A 21,884-nucleotide genomic window follows, 5' to 3' on the forward strand; every position below is an offset into this window, starting at 1 on the left:
TAACTGTAACAGGAATTTAGGCACATAGTGCACATGTAGATTCTGATATGCAAATATGTTAATCATCAATGCTGAATTCAATCTTGACCAGTCTTTTTATGATATCCACTTCCTAAATGCATAAAGGTTGAAAGTTGATTTACGTCTTCTGCTTCCCTTACAGTCCATACCTAGTTTATCCCTCCAATTCTCTTTTTCCACTCAGTCTCATTCCATGTCCTTCTCATACTCTTTTTCTTCCTGTTTTTGCCCCTATTTCTTTTCTTTCATGTCCCCTTTCCCTTTCTAGCGACTTTCAATCCTGTGCCATCTGAAAAAAAAATTGCCTTTTCCAAAATAGCCAAGAAAAACAATGAAAAATAAAACTAATTTGGGATGTCACTGTTATCTTCTATTATGTGCTATATTTCTGCTCTCTGTAGCCTTTCTATCCCTTTTCTATTTTGATTTTACAGTTTTGCGAGGAGGAACTGTGTTTTATGTCATACATACATACATACACCAAAGAAAGAAATACCTGCACAAAAATCAGGAAAGACAAATGGACAATGATGTTCCTTGTTTTGAATTCGTCTTTAAATAAAGACCGATACATGCACACACACATTTTTTCTTTTTAGTATATGCTATCTTTAGATCTCTTATTTTTTACTTTAGCAATGAAGTCCATGGAACATACCTTCACCAATGGATTAATAACACCAACATTAGGGCTTGCATTAAACACTTTGTTGTAGTTAGTCTCCCTGTTAACTAGCTCCAGCTGATAGAACTTTTTGTCCTCCTAAAAAGAAGAACAAACATAAACTTCTTTTTATGCATTCTCAATCACTTAGTGGCCAAATCTGCCTATAAAGTGATTTCAAATAAATTTATGCTTATGTTTTTTTTTAAAGAAACTCATACTTCTAAAAACTACATTTCATTATTATGTTAAAAATATTATTATATGTAAATATTAAATAATTTCTATTTATGCAGTTCTGTTGTATATGTTCTAATTGTGCAGTGGTAAATATTCAGTAAAAATTATTTGAACTTCCCAAATTCCTTCTTGCTTCTGAGTTAGAATCTAATCAGATTAATCTGAGCCAGGCTGCCAGGGTGTGACTTCAGGAAACTCAGTGCATCAAGAAATTGAATCTCTTACTAGATATTTCTTAGAACCCTCTCAGATAACTCACAGAATAGACTATTTCTTGTATGGATTACATGGCTGGCTTCTTAGTCCAGGACTGCAGATAGGATAAGTCTGACCAAGGTCATACTGCAGTATATTTTTGTAATAATGTATTATGTTTGATTGTGCAAAATTCTGTGTTTAATGAGTTTACTGTTATGAGATGGTGGAACGACAGGGACGATGTGTTAAAGAATACAAAAACAAGCTATCAGAATTGGTTCTTTAGATGCATTTTGAACACTTTGAATTAGATTAACATTTGTACTTATTCAGATATTGAACCAAGAGAGCATAAAAGTCTTACGATCAATTTCTTTATGAGTTGGTCCCGTTCTGCAATTAGGTCTTTCAGTTCTGAGATAAGCTGCAAGTCTTCTGGTCTTGATTCTCTGTTTTTATATTTTTCTTCCATTTCTTCTAAACTTTATAGGAAAAAAGAATACCCCCTTTAGCCTGATCAAGCGCTAAATGATGAGTGAATCATATCTTTCATTTATGCAAAAGAGAATTCAAGTAAAAAAAATAGAAGACATTTTTTACTTGAAGTAAATTAATTTCTGTGTTATCACTTAAGTTTTGGCTAGTTGAAAATAACAAAACCCAAAATCTGTCTACAGTAACTAAAATTTGGGGCAAAATTTTATAAACTTCACAACCTTTTCATGCAAGCAGTACTAGTTGTTAGAAAAAAGGCCTCTTGGAAGCCAGACTGAAAAGAAGGCACTCACAGATAAAATGAAAAACGTGTACAGTACAACTACAGAACACATAACTGAGACTGGTTATTATGCATGATACAGGAACAACATTGCATTATATTTAATATTAATGTAAATTTTAAAAGTAAAGTTTTACTTTTAAAATTTACATTAATATTAAATATAATGCAATGTTGTTCCTGTCACTGACAAGTGATTTGGTGAGGAAAAACCAAACAGTATGATTTTCTTTTAATAGATGACTACTTCAATAAAGTTGCATGCTTGTGATACTGGAGAAATACATAAATCTGGCACCATCTTCCTCAGTTCATGTGGAACGTACTGGGACAAAGATATCCAAGAGCAGTGAAGACTAACAGGTAACTAATTCCTCTCCCCAAAATCAACTTAATACCATTAGAGCTGAAATAAAGGAATGAGCTGTAAGAGAAAAGCAATAAAACCTGGATATTAGGATATCTGAACTAAAAGAAATGCCACGATTCTTAAAAAAATAAAAAATAAAATAGGAAACCCAAAATGCTTAGTGGTAAAGCATTAAAGGAGAGAAGTGAAATAAGCAGACTGAGAGACGAATTACACAAGTAACTGCATAAATCTCCATGTTTCTTCTTAAAGAACAAATTTCGAAGCACCTGATGATTTCAAATAGCTGCATGCATTTCTGAAACAAAGAATGTTCATAATGCTAAACATGGCTCTAAAGGAAACCACTAAAATACTAGTCTCACATACTCTGCATTCATGTAGTTCATGAGCATGTACCAAATTTCAGAAGACACTCAGATGAAAAAAAGTGTTCCTGAGAAAAACCAATGAATTTAAGGTGTTCAGTCAGCTCAAACTTAATTCCACAAGACACACTGAAGTGACCATTTTTCAATTTAGATGGCTACTTTCTCCTCAGAAACAGCTTCATAATTCTTTGATTTGCTTCTGAAAGCACAGTGCACATTAGATTATATTTATAACCTTCAAATAACCTGTACATAATTTGATGGGATTATGTAATCTCTTTATATAATACATTATGAATGTGAAAAAAAAAAACCCTTTTATTTGCAGAAAATACATTTGACTCAGCATAACAAAAATATGCTCAGATGACTTAATTTTGGGACATACATTTTATGCTAGGTTAAGCTGCTGTATACAGATGCCCAGATTGTAACACAGTGATGCACAATTCACAGAACTGTGCATATGTGTACAAAGGAACAAGAAGCAGAACTTCCTACAGTTTCTGAGTGCTCAGAGTGTTAAGACAGAATTAGATTAATTTATGCTTTACTGGCCATTATTAGTTGATATTTACGTAGAAAAGTTTTCTATCATATACTCGCAACCACTTACTTTCTCTACCATACATGTTGCGCTGCAAATCCAAAATCTCTCACTGACCACTTTTTTTTGGAAAGTTCTCAATGTCTTTTGGAGCCCTAACCAGAAATCTGAGGTTACAGACCAAATAGGTTACATCACAGACAGGGAAAAAGAATGAAGCATGTGGAAGACAAGAAGACTGACTAGACGACATATAACTACACCACTTCTCCTCAGACTTGGTCCAACCACAAGTGGCATTTTGTCTCAGAGGCACTCTTTAGTATTATGTTAAGACTGTATAATCAATTTCAGTAATTAATTTTCCCTGTGTTAGCAAACCTGATAATGTTTGTATCACTCACTTTGTATAATCACACTTAACTAATTACTACCGTGCTACTTTGTAAACTTGCCGAAGAAAAATTTGTACTCTCAAAAAAACATATATTAATGTTTGAAAGAAACTCAAAACACTTGAAATCACATTTTACCCAACATTCTAAGAACTGCACAGACCTAATATTTTTCCTATTTCAATTTTTTTTTTTTTTTTTTTTGCTCAAAACATTAAAAATTGTCTTTGCTGAACTATCCTAAAGCTTGCAAGAATTGTGCCAACAAATGCAACATTAGGCCCCATATTCGAGTGAATTTTTTGCACCTCAGTACCTCTGCAACATCTTCAGTAACTCATTGACATCAGAATGAACTAACTTTGACTCAAACGCAGCTACATACAAACTTTTTTAATGCAACAAAACTTACGAAACTTGTAAAGCTGAATTAATTTCCTTGAGCAGCTCTTGGGTCTTATTAAAATCTGCCAGCATGCTTTGTTTCTCTCTGATGTGATCTGCTGTCAAGACATCCAGCTCTTTCTCATGTTTCTTGCTTAAATCTTGCTCATGCATCCTGTTTAATTTATTTTTTGTTAAAAAAAGAATTATTCTAAAATCAGACTGCTTTGTTCATCACAATTTTCTGCCACTCTTAATGGCTTTTACACAATACCAGGCAACACAGAAAGGAATTACTGATTCATCAAAACCCACTACTTACTGTCCTCCAATCTCCTAGCTTATTTCATTGAAAATGCATCTCCTTTAATGCTTTTTAAAATAAACAAACATAATGAATTAAAAAAACAACAGCCGGACAACAACAACAAAAACACTTAAAGTGGACTATTACTAAAATGCACCAAAATGCTTTACTGAAATGCAGCTTAACTGTATGGCAATATTTGCTAACCGTACCAGTACTGGGCATAGCCTTTCTGAATGAAAAATGACAATAAATATCATCACTTGATTAAAATGATAAATTAAAAGCTGCAAATGGTGATGTGTCTTACAGATAACAATACATTAGACAATACATGTTTCAGTTTGGAATGGAAAAAATCATACCTGATCTGTTGGTTAGATTCACTGCGTATTCTGAGGACTTCTTTTCCTTTAAACTCTAGTTCCTTGGTCAATGCACTTATATTGTCATGAAGATGCAGAATCTCTTTGTCCAGTTCAGCTATATGATGGTCTCGATGTCTCAGTTCATCTTGTAGATCTGATATTCGGCATAAAAATTCTTTCTCCTGTAAGTAGCAGCAGCAAAAAGTATAGAGTTGCCTCTCAGAATCACAATCCTTGTTTGTGGAAGATAATAGCTGACCAGAATTTTCCATACAACACTTAATTCTTTTCTATTGCATGCAAGCACAAATAATGAAGAAATCAAAATTAGACAACATAAAAATCTGCTCTATGAGAGAATTTTAAAAACTGTAATTGCCACTAAAGTTTGTGTTCGTTACATTTTCCTTTTGCCCATGCACACAACAGAAACAAATATAACTAAGAATGACAGGGCTGGCACTTGGCAATTTCTACCTCTACAACAAATGATATGGGTAAAATCATAACTGATTTTCTCTTTACAAAACCATATAGAAGAAAAAAGTAGCATAAGGTGTGTGCCCTCTGCCAATGAAAACAATGATTCAGAAATTTAATAACTAATGTATATATAAATACAAGAGTCATAAATATTTCACAGCTCAATACATGCCAAATTACCCACCTAGGTAAAATACTTGCCTAGACATAAAATGTGTGTTTGTACATGTTTGTTTTTTTTTACTTTCTTGGTGCAAAATATCCCTTCTACATTATGTAATATTTACATTGTGTCCAATAAATCAATAAAAGTCATTATTTTTATGCAACAAATTCCTATACAGCTAACATCTGAGAAGCTCATCTAGATCCTATCCCAATGGTTTTGACAATGATTCTCCTCAGTGTAGAAACAATCTGTAGTAACATTAATTTTTTTTAGGGTTTCCCATTTCCATCCATTTCACTTCTTAGTTTCACAGTAATTAAGCACCATATCGTTTGTAAAGACAGAAAAGCTGAGGAGATTTCAAAGTAGTTTCATGCATAATTTTGTTTTGTGCCTTCACACATCCAGGAAATACAAATATATCCTAATGCACAAATTTTACTGTATATCCTTAAAGATAACTCCCTTTCTTCCTACAAAAAGACTATATGAAAGTTACAAGAAAAGGCAGTGGAAAAGTTATGTCCTGTTTTGACTTCTATGTATCTAGTGCAGCTCTGATCCTGTAAACTGATGGACAACTCAACACATTAAAACACAACTGGTTGCTTTGTCCTCAGTACAACTAAAGCATGTTCTTAGCAGCTTGCTGTACTGAGGTTAAAAATACTAGGATTTGGTTGGATCAAACACGTGCTCTTGAACTTTACTTTGTTTCTTAGACATTTAGGTGTCTCAAGGCTTAAACACAGTATACTGAAATTACATCCTACTAAACCCTCAATGTTTTCTTTCATGGCTGACAGCACTACATTTTTGTCTGTGGCGCTCATGCATTAAAATGCACAGGGAAGAAGTAAAAAATAAAAGGCTCACCCTTGAGCGTCTTTGTCTATGCAACTAAAACTGCTTCCTATAACAACATACTTCTCAAAGCACGACATCTCTGGTACTGGGCTATTGGGAAATAAATTCTGAAATGCCTATTCTGTATTCAAATAAAGAAGTGACATTTTTGCTTTGTTATTTTCAAGAATCTGCCTTCTTTTCAATACAGATGAAGATGAATTTTAATTACGAGTGGAAAAAACTGATTTCCGCACAAAGTAAAAAAAGGAACAGATAGAAGCGAAGGAGTGTTTGCTGCTGATAGCAATGGTAGCCCATAATGGATTTCAGGTTTTAGTTTTTATATAAGAAACAAGTTGGAAGTAGTTAGGTTTCTTAAGAAGCTAATTTATCTTTTCCAAGTTGGCTCCCGAAAATAAAAAATATTTTAAGTTCGAATTAATTGTTTGGCTTTAAGTCTTAACCATAGGCTTTAACCAATGTCTTAACCACTGGCTTTAAGTCTTAACCATATCGTTCATATCACTTTAACTTCTTAACCACATTACTAGTTAGGAGAGAGAAATAGCTTTTCCTTTTTAAGTCCTGCTGGCTGCTGAGGAAGAGTAGAATTTTGTGAGAATCTGTACTTTCCTCCCAAGGAAATTCAGTGTGCTCTCAGATGGCTGCACAACTCTAAAAGGAAACTGCCCTGATACAGCAACCTTTATGAGGCTTCTATCAAAGTTTGTCGTAAGAAAAAGCTATGCAAGAAAGTTCAGGTGAACAAGTAGGGATGCATTACCTGCTGGTTGGTGCAGACTGACTCTGAAAGATTAAATTCCACCTTACATTTCACAAGTTACGGCCTCCAGCTAATAGATAACAAATACCAATTATACAGTTTTATCAGAAATTGCTATTAGTGCCTCCTACCTGTCGTCTGCCAAGTTCTATGCTTCTTTCAAGTTCCATTTTAGCAGCTACCAGTTCTTGCTGATGGTTGTGCCTCAGTTGGTCAATTGCTGCCGCATGTTGGTGATTTAGCTCTGAGCGCAAGGAAGCTAATTACCATGAAAAAAAAAAAAGTTTATTTTGCAAATGTTATTTGTTAATTAACAGTAACAGTCAAGCTACTGCAAGTACTGCTGCTAACCTAACACACACTCCTTATGTTAGCCACATGAAATTTCTGTTGAACAGATTGAACTCACTTGAGCTCTGCAACCACAAAGTTTTAGACAGATTTATTTGGTACTAAAATACAAGTTATTAGAAGATATCTTAGAATTATGAGTTCCCTATCTCTCAAAAGATGGTAGGTTGTCTATTGATCTCCAAGAGCATGGCCTATGATGCAAAATATTTATGGCCAGAACTGAAAACAGGACCTACTTTTCCAAATGCAAATACTTGTGTATTTGCTGTTACTTTGGCATAGGTAACAGAACAATCATTCTTCTTTGCATATGGATTTTATTATGTACATACTCAACCACCTAGACCTACAGATATTGAAAGCTCCTGTCAAAGGAAGCTTGTAAGATCTTTTTAAAAGAGCAGGTACCCAAATAAGATCTATAATGAAATCTTATTTGTACACTATTGTCACTATTTGCTTTGTTCTGATACTTTAATACAGGTTTGTCAGGATTAAAAGGGAAAAATCTAACTGGAGAAGAGTCTATTTGCCATCACTGACATTGCATACATAAGATTATTAACAATTTCTTCACTAACAATTTTCAGATGTCATTTACTTTCGTGCTCCATATTCCTTGTAATTAATTTATATCTTTTAGATATTTCGTGATGACAGAATATTTTTTTATACCTTAGTAATTACTCTCCACTTCTTTTTGTATCTCCAGTGTTCTTGTTTACCAGACTTTGTTATCTGGATTTTTCACTGTCATGGATTAAACCAGATGAAGAGAGAGATTTAGGATTTCTTTTTCTGGATTTTAAGAGAATTATTTTCTCTATCTTAGTGACATCCATGGCTAGATACATGCTAAGCTTTTACTGTCAAGCAGAAGCGAGGATGAAATGTTATTTTTCAGCAGTAATGCTTGCCTTTCTAATTATTTATTGTTCTGCTTCAGAAAAAATCTCTTTGCCTCAGCTTCCTCTGCCCTGTGCAGAATTTGGATATAATCCTCAATTCAAATCTTCTCACTCAATTCACATATTTTTGAAATGCCTATATTTATAAAATTCCCACATTTATTAAATTTGTACTTTGCTGGTAAGATACACATCGATTGCCTTTTAAAACATTTTGTGACTCTCTGCTTACTTAACAGAAAACCCAAGAAACTCAAGCACTTGTTATGGTTCTTAAACAGATCAGTTACTATGATAATATTAACGTGTCTATTACATATGAACTAAATTCAGTTAGGGCCTATAAGACTTAATTGCTGTTTTGTTAGTCATCATCAACTCACTTAAATTAAATCTACCGGTTTCAGTGGGCTCTGAAATAAGCCCCCATATAATAAACAGTTACTAACATAACACTGAAGTCAGATTCAGGCAGAATTTAGAGCATAGATTCCTTTATTTATTTTACACCTCTATTCTCAACAGTAAAATTCTACCTATACAAACTCAGCTGAATGGGAAGCACAGTTCACAGACATGCTGATGGGGCATCCCTGGAGCTGTTCAAGGCCCCAGGCAACCTGATCTTGTACTTCATCTAGTGCTTGGTAAATGAAGTGGAAAAGATGCTGAACTAGTAAAAGATGACAGATTTCTGGCAACGAAGACAAGCTCACCTGGCAGGAGTGAAATTTTATGCTGATGTGCATTGTACAAGATAAGATTTTCATTTCTCAGAGGAGAATTGTTTGTACCTAGCCACAAACAAAGAAACAAAAAAAAACAAACAAAAAAACCCCACAGCATTCCCACTGATAACTGATTGACACATTACACTGACAGAGAAAGCTGGCATTAGACAGAAAACAGTGAAATCAGAGGCCTTCAAAAAATGTATCTTTCTACATATATTATTTTACAGCTTATATATCCTGCTTTTGGCTGATGTTGAGAAATAAAAAAAATAAATAAATCTACGCTTGCATTTCATGCAGTTACTTTTTCTCTGCAGTGTTTCTAAAATTTTATTTTTTGTTTCTTGTGTGAAAAGGAAAATCATTTCTGTACACTTATCTCCTATTTGCAGTGATGCCATTTTTTCTTTTTCACACCTTGTCATTTCTATGTCCAGACTACTAAAATGCCATAGCAGATATGATCTTCGTCTTCTCTTTCATGTTTCCTACCTTGCACAGGAGTCTTTTTGTCTTTCATATTGATGCTCAGTATCATGCCCTCTTTTCTACTTTCATGAAATTTCTTCCCACATTTTTCCACCCTCTCCATTTTATCTTATACCACCATTTGAGTCTTCACATCTCATAGACATTTTCTATTTTCCTCCATAAAACTTTTCTTACATGTGAAACTCCTAAAGTCTGTCCAGAACATCTTCCTTGCCACATTCCAATTCCTTTCCAAAACCGATTTGTGCTGCTTTGTTAGCAGAAAAAGTGTGCATGCATGTGTGTGGCAGGAGAGACTCTCTAAATTATAGATCTAGCAAAAATCCAAAACTACACAGAGGTATTCAAGTGCTGTGGAGTAAAAAGTATGGTACTTTTCATTATCTTATTACATTATCATCTATGTACATCTATCTTGCATATGTTGAGACTGTGTTCAAACATAACTTGCTTGTGAAATCCCTGTTTCGTTTCTGGAACAAAAAATAGCATTTCATCTACATTATTGAGAAAATAAACAAGGAATAAGCACTGTTTTCCTATGGTTTTGTCTTATTTATTGCTTCATATTCCTTAAACTGGCTGAAGCATTGCATCCTTCCAAGCACAGTTCAGTTTCTTCCTGCAGTACAAAATATAATCTAATTTCAAATTCAAGTATCAATGAAATCACTAATCAGTGTATTGCCCAAGTATTTCTTTACTTCAGAGATGGTGTGTTAGGGTTCATACTCCTAAAAATCAGCGCACACAGAAATCCAAGCAACTACCCTGTCATTTCATTCTTTAATTTCCCAAAAAATACATTATGAAATTCACTTGCTTAATCCTTAAAAATAAAAATAAAAATAAAAATTAACAGCAAGACATTCAAAAGTGAACAAGTTTGACTTACCTGTTAGAGCTTATACTGATTTTAAGAGGAACTACGTCAAAACTGAATGGCACTACAGCGATATTACGTACATTTATATACAGGTAGGTCTGTGCACGCATGTGCATGAGTAAATATTTATAAAAGTAGAAGTAATGTTTTCAGATCCAACTTCAAGTTTGAAAAAAAATTGTACCTAACATAGCTTTTCCTTCATCCTCCAGCTCAAATCGCAGAGTCTGAAGTTCCTGTTCCATCTCCAATTTGAAACCTTCCATGGCTTGTTTGTGTGTTTCTTTCAGTGCCTGAAGTTCTTCTGAATGCTTTTGTTGTAAACGTTCTTCTAATTCCTACAATATCCAAGTGGTCAAAATTAATTCTAGAGTAGCCTTGGGAATTATAAAATATTAGACAATAAATTAACAAATAGTGTCATACTCTAGAAACTATTAAAGAAGAGGCACTGATGTTGCTCATAGTATCTTCTCTCACTAAGTTATTCAGCATTGGGTGCAAACAACTAGGAAATTCATTGTGAAGGTACACTCCAGATCAGAACTAAAAAAATTAAAAAGATGTACACACTATTAAGCATTATGCTCTGTATTCTGTATTTTCATTGTGCTAGAACTTGTGTTAACTGCTTTGCAACTTGAAAGATAATTTTCTTCTCCATTTCTTTTTAAAACCTTCATGTAAACAAAATATCTGAGGTGTGACATTGTTCTGAAGTGAAATTACTTTCCGAGTTGCAAAACTGTTCACCCCATTTCCAACACAGCAAAAATATAGAATACATTACAAAATGAGTCAATCATCAGGAAATGCCAGAAAGCACATATAGAATTTAATAAATATGAGATAAAAATAAACCCCTTTTAAATCAAACCTAGAATATAATAGATGACAGTCTCAAAGTACTGTTAAGAAATGTGCGTGCAGGTAATAATTATACATTCACACACACTTATACTATAAATAGACATAATAGTGAGTGCATACATAAATATGTGCAATTATATAACTATCAACAAGCTGCTAGAGTATAAAGCAAGGTATGAAATAATGCCAGTATTAGAGATGACTTTCAATATGTTCTAATCAGATCTAACAGGACAATAATGTTACTGTAAGACTCATCATCTGAAAATAAAATTTAGTAATTATGAAAATACTTTTCCTTACTAATTTTCCATGTGTATCTAAGTTGCTAAATTGGCAACATTTTCTACATAGTAAGGAATATCCATATTAACATGCCTTTTGTTCTTGCTCTTTTGTTTCTTCCATATTTTGAAAAGCAAGGATGTGAGCTTCCTGAAGTGACTTATGCCTTTGCTGATGCTCTTCTTCTAATTCCTGGATCTCCTGAGTCAGCCTCTGACGCTCCTGACTGAACTGGGCTTGCAGCTGTTGTAAAGAGCTCTGTGACTGGGAAAGCTGCATCTCCAGATTCTGCTTGAGCAAGGAGATCTAATCCACAGAACAGCAAATATTGATTAGTTATTAAAATTAAACTAAACTAAACAAACAAAAAATAAATAAGAAAACACTTGAAAGTTAACCAGAATATTAACTACAAGGGGCAAGCAGTCATCCACTGGATTTCTTGTTTAAGTTATATCTCAGGGATATAACCATTACATTACAGGTAGCTCCGTAAGGGTCACCAGATTGATATACTGATACTACTGTAAAACCTATAGCACAATTGTTCATGGTCAAATTATTGAAATTTAATTCTAACTTTTGTATGAAGATCAATAAAAACAACACTATCAAGGTCTAAAATCAAGTGTCTGATTGTTAGAATAAGCTACTCTTCATATCAAGACTGCATCAATTCTGTATGGAAAATCCTGCAGTTCATAAAGGAGTATAGTTTGTGACATATAGATTGATAGATTTAATTTAATTTTTAAAATGTTTTCATATGGTACGGTCTTATTTTATTGGTCTCTTTTTGATTTTAAGAGACATGGTGGCTTAGGACTCTACATGACAAGTGAAATAGTGCAACTTGATGGATGCCTTTTCTATTGTTAGCTCAGCAGTATAATAATAATAATGATTTTTTCTGCTGTTTTTTTAACACTGAAGCAGTCTGAGTCACAAATACTCATTTTCTTACATGAGTATTACAAATTATTATTGTAAATGATGCTTTTCTCTGAACAAGAATCTTAATACATTATAGCACACAGCACTCTTTGAAAAAGTCTCATTTTCTTTTATGTAATATTTTTACACTCTGTTCTTCACATCAAGAGCATCTTCTCAGACTGAAAATAGTAAAATCTATCTTCTTCAGAAGCAAACAAGAAAGATGTATCCTCAAATCCTGAAAACAAAATTTTACTAAATGTGAATTTTGTTGCAATGACTTAAAGGAAGGGAAAATAAAATTGTCACATGACAAAGAATTTGAATTGGTAAGGATTTTTTTCAAGCCTCAGAGTTATGTCAAATTTATTACAAATGAAAAGTATGATAGTGTCATTTGAATCAATGTATCTTACTTATCTTTATCTTTTGAAAAATTAACAAAGACATTGCAAATCAATTTACAGAACATTAAAATTCACCAATTAACAAAAATGTAATAGCATATCAGGGACAACTTGCAGCATGAGCGTTATTGAACATGTTTTTTTTAGAAGGCAACAGCTTAAGCATGTTTAGAAGCAAGAAGCTATATTTAAAGTAAAATTAGCAATAAAGTAAAACACGCAAATTAATTTGAATGAAACAACCACAGCTACTTGCACTTCAAATTCCTCAGGTTTTTGTATCTGGTTATATATACACACTGGCTTCCATGTATACTATATCAGTAGTATTTTACTTCAGACAACTTTGAGGGAAATTAAATATAAGTGAAGGAATATAGTGCAGGTTGATACTGCATTCTGTAATCTGAACTATACATGCAAAACCTTTTACTGAGTATATTAAATATAAATCACACACAAATTGTAAGTCAGAGGTTTTTCTAATCTACTATTCTCCATCCAGAAACATCCAGCCCTAGTTAATCAGGGAAAAATATAAGGCCAAGAAATACATGTAGGTATCTTGACTACAAAGTCTACCACTATTCCTCATTATTTCTTAAACCCAAATAAGTGCTTTTTAGACAAATTCCTTCCTATCCTAAAAAACTTTGTAGAAGCTGCTAACTTGCCATCTTACTTTACATAAAACTGCAAAAGAAAGTATATTGAACGTCAGTAAAATTTGTCTGGTTATCTAACTTTACTGCAGCAACACTGAATTTAATTCCCATCTTTCAGCCTGTTTCTTATCTATGCAGAAACTCTCCTTCTGTGTCATGGAGTTCTAATTTGATCAAAAGCCTCATCACTTCTCAGCTGACTCCTTGCAGTGCACTCCTAGTCAGACAAGCCAATAATGCAACTACATATCTTCAACTCTAGAGCTTCACTCTGCTGATGTGGTTCAATCTGCACCACATCCCTGCCTGCATGGCCTACTATGAATTTTTACATATGCATTATAGCTCAGTATTGCAATGGGCTACTGATTTCTCTCCTTCTCCAGAGGAGACAGAATAATATCTCCCTTATCTAAACTCTTCTTTGCCTTCTTCACATTCCTATCTATTCCTACTCACAAAATATTAAATATCTCTTTCCCCACCTTTCTGCAACCTCATACCTATCTGGCCTATCTGGCCTTGCCTTGTCTTTATTTCCTCTTTCTCCACAACACTACACCTAGCAGAACTTGCACCCTATCTAGAGGTCTGCTTTTCCCTTTTGCCATGAAGTAACTTCTGTGCTTATTTAGATTACCTCTAACCCTATTTAACCACTAACATAGACTCTCAGGAATTTTTTATTTCTTTGTTTTCATAAGATCACTATTACAACTTGGTCCTAGCTCATCTACTTCTCATTTTCAATTAATTCAATATGCTAGTATCTCTACCCTGCCTCTTTTCTTCCTTTACTCTTCTTTCTAACTCCGTTTTCAGAATCATGGGAATGAGCAGTAAGGATAGGACAGCCTTAAGAGATTATTCAGTCCAATTTAGCACTAGTTGGAACTTTACATACAAATTACTGTTCAAAAACCCTACACAAAGAAAATCCAACCATTTTCACTCAGATAATCTTCCTCTGAGTGGCTGTGACAGAAACACTGAAATACTAGACAGACATTATGTGCACTCATATTGCTTTCACCACATATCTGCCCCTTTCATGATCGCAAAAACAGAGAATCTTAGGGACTGGAAGGGACCTCTAGAGATCATTGATTCCAACCCCCTGCCAAAGCAGGCTCCCTACAGTAAGCTGCACAGGTAGGCATCCAGACAGGTCTTGAATATCTGCAGGGAAGGAGATTCCACAACCTCTCTGGACAGCCTGTTCCAGTACTCTGTCACCCCTCACTGTGAAGAATTTCTTTCTCATATTGGTGTGGAACTTCCTATGCTCCTTTTTATGGCCATATGATGGCTTCGAGGAGGTATAATTCTATGGGAAGTCCTGCTCAGTCCTGCAGAACCTCAGTAATACAAAAATGGCACTCTAAAAAGCCTTTCATGGTAACATTCAAATGGAATGGACTACAATTTGATATCTTAGTCAAATTTGTATGGGTTTTTAATGAAGATGACAAAAATAAACATGTTTTTGCTTGAAATTAAATCTCTCTCTTACATAGGTCCCTGATCCATAACTCTTACTGCAACATTTATGAACCTTTTAAGCAAGGAAAGTCATTTCTTTATTGGAAATGTATGAAACAGTTTAAATGAGATGTCTGGTAGAAGTATGACATCTGGCTGGGAAGCCATTTTAGAAGAACATCCTTCCCAAGAAGGGTTTGGACTTTCATCAGATTAAAATGACTGCAAAAAATAAGTTAATCTCTGGGGAAGTCTATCTGTGCCAGTAGACTATATAATAAATTTAGGACAACAAGGTTTAAATGACTAACAACCAACTCAGATTAGCCTACAAGTCTAGTACAACATGTTTTTTTTTTTTTTAAAAAAAAGAGTTATTTTAAGAAGAGTACATCATTTTACTTGTTATTTTGGATATACATATACTAATGCACTTAATATTTTTAAATATCAGTGTGTCTCTTTGCATGTCTATATATTTTTGTATAGAAGATTCAAAAGAAAAAATGAATATTATTCTCTAAATTTTCCACACTTTCATCTAAGGTTTTCAGCATATTAAAAATATTGTTAAGAATTTAAGAAATAAAAATAGAAAGAAATAATATAAGAATATTCTGGCTATGTTTATAACTTGCACTGCAAAACTGCAAATTATAATACATCAATCTCATGCTTTGCAGAAAGCTCTGCTATACACATTTGCACTGCCCACAAGCTTGCTTGCGTTAATGATGACGCAAAAAATGTTGCTTATGTTATGAGCACATATATGATATATGATGTCCAGTGATACATACGTTTACACAGATGGCATGGATGCAGAACACAAGCTTTTGATGTCTAGCAGCAAACATGTTCTCCTCTCCAAAATTATTAAATAATGTATTTCACAAGCTAAAAGCTTTAAAGCAATAATACAAGATATGCAAATTCATTAGTGCAAACATGCCCTATTTACAAGTTGTAAGTGCAAATCACTTACATTGCTGATAGATTTATGCAAAGCTTCACCGAGACAGTGCCGCTATGAAGAAAAGATCACAGGAATAAAGGGAAACATTCAGAAATCAACTAAGTAAAAGAAAAAGGGATAAGGAAGGGAGAGTAAAACATAGAATATTAATTATAGTGTGACCAGGGAAAAATAAATTGAAAACTATTTGGAAAAAGTTTAAATGAGTAAGTTGCCTTGACTTCACATACTAAGTACTGAATATATAACAAAATGAAGTATTTTCCTCTGTTATTGTATGAACATAAAGCACAGCATTAACTCTTCAACATAATAGTACATTATACTTCTGTATTATTCAACAAAACATTTTGGAAATTGACCAATGTTTTCTCCTTTATGGAAAATAATTCTGGGAAGAAACCATTAAGTGCATCAATTTACATTACTGTTAGAAAATGTAATATATTATAGTTAAGGATTCAACCAACGGTGAACTGTCTCTCTGAAATCATAAGCATATTAAGTGTAATATTAAAGATCAGATTTCACTGCTAAAAGACAGAAAACTACTTTAGTCTGCAATGAAAACATACTACTATTAAAAAAAAATTAGATTGAGATGGGTAAATAGAAGATTTTTTTAAAATCCTAGAGGAAAATGACTTACTGTCCACCACCTATGACCAGCTTACATTGATGCTGATTACTAATGAAAAACAAAAATACAAATAGATCACCAATTAGATGTTCTATATGTAGTATTACTGATAATATGAATCATATGCATCTTTCATAAGTAAGCATACATAATTGCTTGTGTGTTTATACATAAACATGAATTATGTAGATAGGCACATATGCACAGTGGAATCATCTTAGTTGAATTAGTGGAATAATTTTAAATCCAGCATGACCAATTTCCCTTTCGGCCAGTCAAGAAGACTGCTTTCGCAATGGGACAGCAGGTATTTTTACAGTACTTTTACACCAGCTTGGAAGACTAGGCTTGGGAACTTTTAGATAATACTTTGTCCAGATCCAAAAAGAAGAAAATAATTTCCCTTTCTTGAATCTACAAATTGGAATAACTGAGAAAAACATAATAGTGGAAAATACACTGTTACTTTATTAAAATTGTAGAAGAGTTACCTGCAACTATTTTCTAATCAAGTCTAGACTATTCTTGTGTCCACCAGGAAGCATCATACTCCAGTAGACAAGAGAATGCAATAGCTCAGATTTCAACAAATAATGTTACCAGTGCCGACCTGAATAGATCTAACAATTTTTCTATTCTGTTTTGTTCAGGTTAGAAGCTCTTAAGAGCAGGATTTAATCTTTACTAATTAAACATTCAGTTTCCAAAACATTTAGGACTTAATTTTGACTGACTCATCTAGGCACTACTGTAGAAAGATTACTAGAGTACTATATTAAATTGCAAGTAAAAATATCTTTTTGAAGTCTATTTTGAGTTCTATAAATAAGAACATGTAAAAAGAACTGAAGAAAGCAAGAATTGCCCCTGCTGCTCACAGAATATCAGATTTCTTTAATCAAGAAAGAAACTTGCTTTGCTGACAAAATGGCCTTATAACAGAACATCTCAGTCATTTTATCACCATTTTAATACATGTGATGACCAAGTTTCTAAGTCTTAGGTCTGGAAACAGATGGAATAAAAACGAATTTTTTGGTGAAAGCTTTGGAGTAAAACTCTCCAGTTAAGTTCCATACTTAAATTTATCACATACTTGCTTACTGAAATGAACAGTCATTGATCTTCCATGATGACTGTTCCAGAGCAATCATTCTGTAGCACTTTCTTCAAGAAGGAAACTTTATTGCACCACTAACATTTCCATTTTAATTCAGTTGCACTATTTCTTGCAATACATCAGTTTACTGGATGTGTGGAAGTTCTCACATTTGATTGCTTCTATTCGCTAAAAATTACCTTTAACCACATTACAGAGGCTTAACACTCAACATCAGTCTTCATGTTATTCAAAGATGAGTTATGTAACTCTTTCTCACTGTACTGACTACAGACATTTTGGTGTCAAATCGTGTCAAGATCTGACTATAGTACATAATTTACTGAGTTTTCAAAAATGCTGCCAGCAACAGCTGTTGCTGTACTAATGCCTAACTTGATCTGTTTTATCAAAATAGATCAAGATTACCATATCTATACATTGTTTTAAGAATGACCTCTGATAAATGCTGCTAACCTTTCTGAAGAGGAAAACCTATGTGCATCCACCTGGTATTAGTAAAAAAAAAAAAACCTACTTTGTCTACTGAAGAAGATAAATGGACTTTTGGCATAAGTCCATTTTATCCAACTATAAATGATAATGGTAATGAACATTACTCCTAGTGTCTGCTTTTTTCACTGTTTTCGAGCCTATGCAAAAGCTATTTCAGCACTGGGCTTGAAGGGATCATGGAGGTGTTTACCAATACTCTGCAAATACATGATCAGTTATCTTCTAGAGCAAACATGAAGCTATGAGTAATGCTTTAAACTAGACTGTTGCCAGAGTCTTGGCCTTACATTGAGGGAAAGACCTATATTGTTACAAAGTCAAAATTTTATCTGGGAAACGGTATTACTGCTGGATTTGGTTTAGATTTCTGTTACCGGTTTTTGAAGTGTAAATGCCAAGTATCAAATTAAATTCTTTTCTTACTCATGCATTGTTAATTACATACTGTACTAAGAATTTAATGTTCTTTTCATCTACTGATGGTAGAATTAAAAAGTCTTTTAGTCACCTCCAGATTTACTAACTCAATTCCAAACAAAAGCTGATAATGTTTCATTCCAATTAAAAGTTTATGATAAGGCAAATTTATTTGGAGATGATGGCATCACTGTTTCAAGCATCAAACTAGATGTGTTTTTTAATTTAATTAAACACAGCATCATGGCAGATGAAATTAAGTGGTGTCCAAAAGAGAGATTAAAATGAATTCCACTAACACATTGGTTCTAAAACAGAGGAACAAAGTTAACATCTATTAGTATTCCTACTGCATCCCAGTGAAAATACTTTGAAAATTCTTGATTTGTTCTGGGACTGTTTGGTCTATATCATATCTCTTAATTTTACATTGTCTATAATGAATTTCCTACATTAAATTCAGAATCTTTTAAACAAAGAACAAAATAAACACCATAGCTAAAAGCTTGGAAAAATAGATGGTACATCTGGCTGCATCTCGTGCATTTGTTTTTGTTCAAGCTTCAGAAAAAACTTGTCAATCTCCAGGATCATATCTCTGCATAGAGTATGGAGTCTGGAACAAAGGAGCTGCCTTATTAAGAAGTTCAGTCATGAAACAGGGAAATACCCCCAACAGATGGTCCTCTGAAGGCTGCAATGACTCTGAATTACAAGATTATTCATATTCTCAATAAATCCCAAAGGAATGAAGCACAGTCCTTTTAAGATCACTGTATTCAGAACTGTAATCACTTGTGACAAGTTTGCAATAGCTGTAGAAAGCTTTGCCCCTTTGGACACAAAATTCCACAGAGAAAAGAAGAGACATAGAACTTTACACTGACTTAAATGCAAGTCCCCTCCTTACTGTAAATTCTGTTTTTATTCTTATGGATTTTCACATTTCATATTTGTAAGTACATTTTAAATCTTGCCCAGAAATCCTATGGGAAGACACTATGCATCCACTAGATGTCATACTAGCCTTACCAGTATTACCAAAAACAAGAATGACGACAGTTAGGATGGACAAGTTGCTTGAAATTTACATCCTACTTGATTCTGACTGACAAGCCTTTACCCAGTTTGCTCATGACAAGATCAAGTGAAAGGAAGAAGGGTACAATGATCCTTAATCTCCCTTCCTTCAGGAAATGGATGTATAAGTATATGCAGGTTTTCTCCAGTAGAAATTTCCAGCATCCATTTGACAGCAAATCTTCTAAACCGAGGATTACCCAGACTGTAGAACAAACCATTAACCCTTTTGCTGAGGAAAGAAATTAGCATTTCCTGATTTTGCTTATGTGGGCACGTGGTCTCTGAACACAGGGCAAATAAAAACGTAATGCCCTCAGGTAGAAGACTGGTCATGTATAGATGCCCATAGGAGCTTTATGACTTTTCTACAGCATTCTATTTTCTGAACAAGAATATTTTCAGTGGCTTGTTCTCAAGACTCTGTGAATGAGCCTGAAATTTTCTGAAAATTCTAGTTTGAATAAGATCTCCATCAAAAAGAAATGTTTATATTTTGATATCAATAATTTTATGCTTACTTTGAGATTAAAGTAAGCTTAGAGAGGAAATCTCACCATAATAGAAACAAACTCTGCATGGAAAATTTTCACTATCTTTTCAAAATAGTTTTCAAAACCCTTTTCAACTTTACAGCAGAAAAAATAAATAATAAAGGGCGACCAAACCAATATGTATGCAATATGTATGCAATATACTCTTGTCCATTTGCACTTTTATTTCCATTACTGTACTCTCATATCTATTTAAAAATGATGGCATCTTCATATGCAAAAAGTTGACAAAGTTAGAAATAAGAATTTCACATTAATACTTGACAGATAATAACATGAAAATATCTAAGAACTGGGAAAAAAAGCTGACAAAAAGTTTCTTTTATCTTACTGAACAAGCGTTTTACTGAAAGTAAAATAGACAGAAAAACCAATATTTGCTCAAATACAGAAAAGATAATCCACAATCAACACTCAATTCAATTTACAGAAAGAAACATCACAACAAGAAATATATAAGAATATGCATTTCTTAAACCTTTGCATTTAAATTCTCCTCACAATTGATAGTTGCAGAACATGAAGCAGCAAAACACAGAACACACTCATGCTTTAAAAAAGAAAATTCCTTCAATTTTGTTCATGGTGAAGTCCTCTCAGCAGTGAAATTTCTTAAGAAATAAAACATTAAAAATGCATTCCACAGCTAAGAAAAATGGAAAAGAACCACTACATCTGAATTTCTTACATATTTCATGAAGGAACTCCTATGTGGATTGATATAGATGCACTTAGTAAAATTTACAGGGGAAAAAATAAAAAGCACTCTCTTTTTATGCTTTTTATCACCATTTCTTGTATCAGAGATGAGAGCTACGCACAAGATAGACACTGATCGAGTTAACCTATCAACCACAAATCTAACAGTAGATGGTAAGCGAGGTTATACAGCTGGCAAAAATGCACTTAAGCATTTGATCAACTGAGAAGCATTTGCTCTGAAGGGAATTATTTTACTTGTAACAAAACTCTCTGTTATAAAACCAATAATCCTACAAGCATTCTAGGAAAGACTACTTAGACAGTAACGGCATAAAGGCAAAAACATTATCTTACTTGATGTAAAAGCTAGATTTCATATACCAAATTGGCAACAACTAGTAGAAGGTAGAAATTTGGCAAATAGTATAACATAATAAAAGAAAACCTAGCATATTCTATGGTCATAAATTGTTGTAGTTTATTTATTTATTTATGTAGATACTGTTGCCATTGATAATTGTGTCTTTTCAATTACTATTCTGGTGCAAATCAAGAGTATCCTAAAGAAGGCATATTCTATTCTGTGTTTCACAATGTACCCACAGGAATGAAAATTTATAATAAACTTAGGAAGCACCACAGTATTTTCTAGAGTAAAAACCACATTATTATCAATGATAAAATATAATGTTCAGCGTGAAACAATCTGTGAAAAATAATACTTAGGTCCTTTAAACTTGGGTTATATCTGTCAAATACACATTATTCATTTTTGTCTAGAAGTAATTTGTTACAGTTCCCTCCTTCCCCCAAATAATTTGTGTTTTATTAGATTCTTCTGAAATGCCTTCTACCTCAATATACTGAAGAGAAATTAATTTATGAATTAAACCTTTCTGAATAGCATTTATACAACAAAAGGTCAGGATCTAGTCACTTTCTCAACATAAAGA

At 33.4% G+C, this 21,884-nt stretch overlaps 1 protein-coding gene across 1 annotated transcript in view; it reads right to left on the minus strand.

Annotated features, from left to right (window-relative positions):
• The window catches only part of FAM184A (family with sequence similarity 184 member A), a 59,243-nt gene that overhangs the window by 5,580 nt on the left and 31,779 nt on the right, over window positions 1–21,884 (minus strand). Inside the window, exons 10-16 of the mRNA XM_042887166.1 lie at window positions 11,551–11,763; window positions 10,487–10,640; window positions 7,060–7,187; window positions 4,641–4,825; window positions 3,997–4,143; window positions 1,488–1,605; window positions 680–784 (exon numbers count right to left, since the gene is read on the minus strand). Of these exons, the coding sequence (XP_042743100.1) occupies window positions 680–784; window positions 1,488–1,605; window positions 3,997–4,143; window positions 4,641–4,825; window positions 7,060–7,187; window positions 10,487–10,640; window positions 11,551–11,763 (1,050 nt within the window). The remainder of the gene's footprint in view (window positions 1–679; window positions 785–1,487; window positions 1,606–3,996; window positions 4,144–4,640; window positions 4,826–7,059; window positions 7,188–10,486; window positions 10,641–11,550; window positions 11,764–21,884) is intronic.

This window comes from Lagopus leucura, unplaced genomic scaffold (assembly GCF_019238085.1).
Source record: "Lagopus leucura isolate 7727_CA_CO unplaced genomic scaffold, USGS_WTPT01 Super-Scaffold_73, whole genome shotgun sequence".
NCBI classification, from domain to species: Eukaryota; Metazoa; Chordata; class Aves; order Galliformes; family Phasianidae; genus Lagopus; species Lagopus leucura.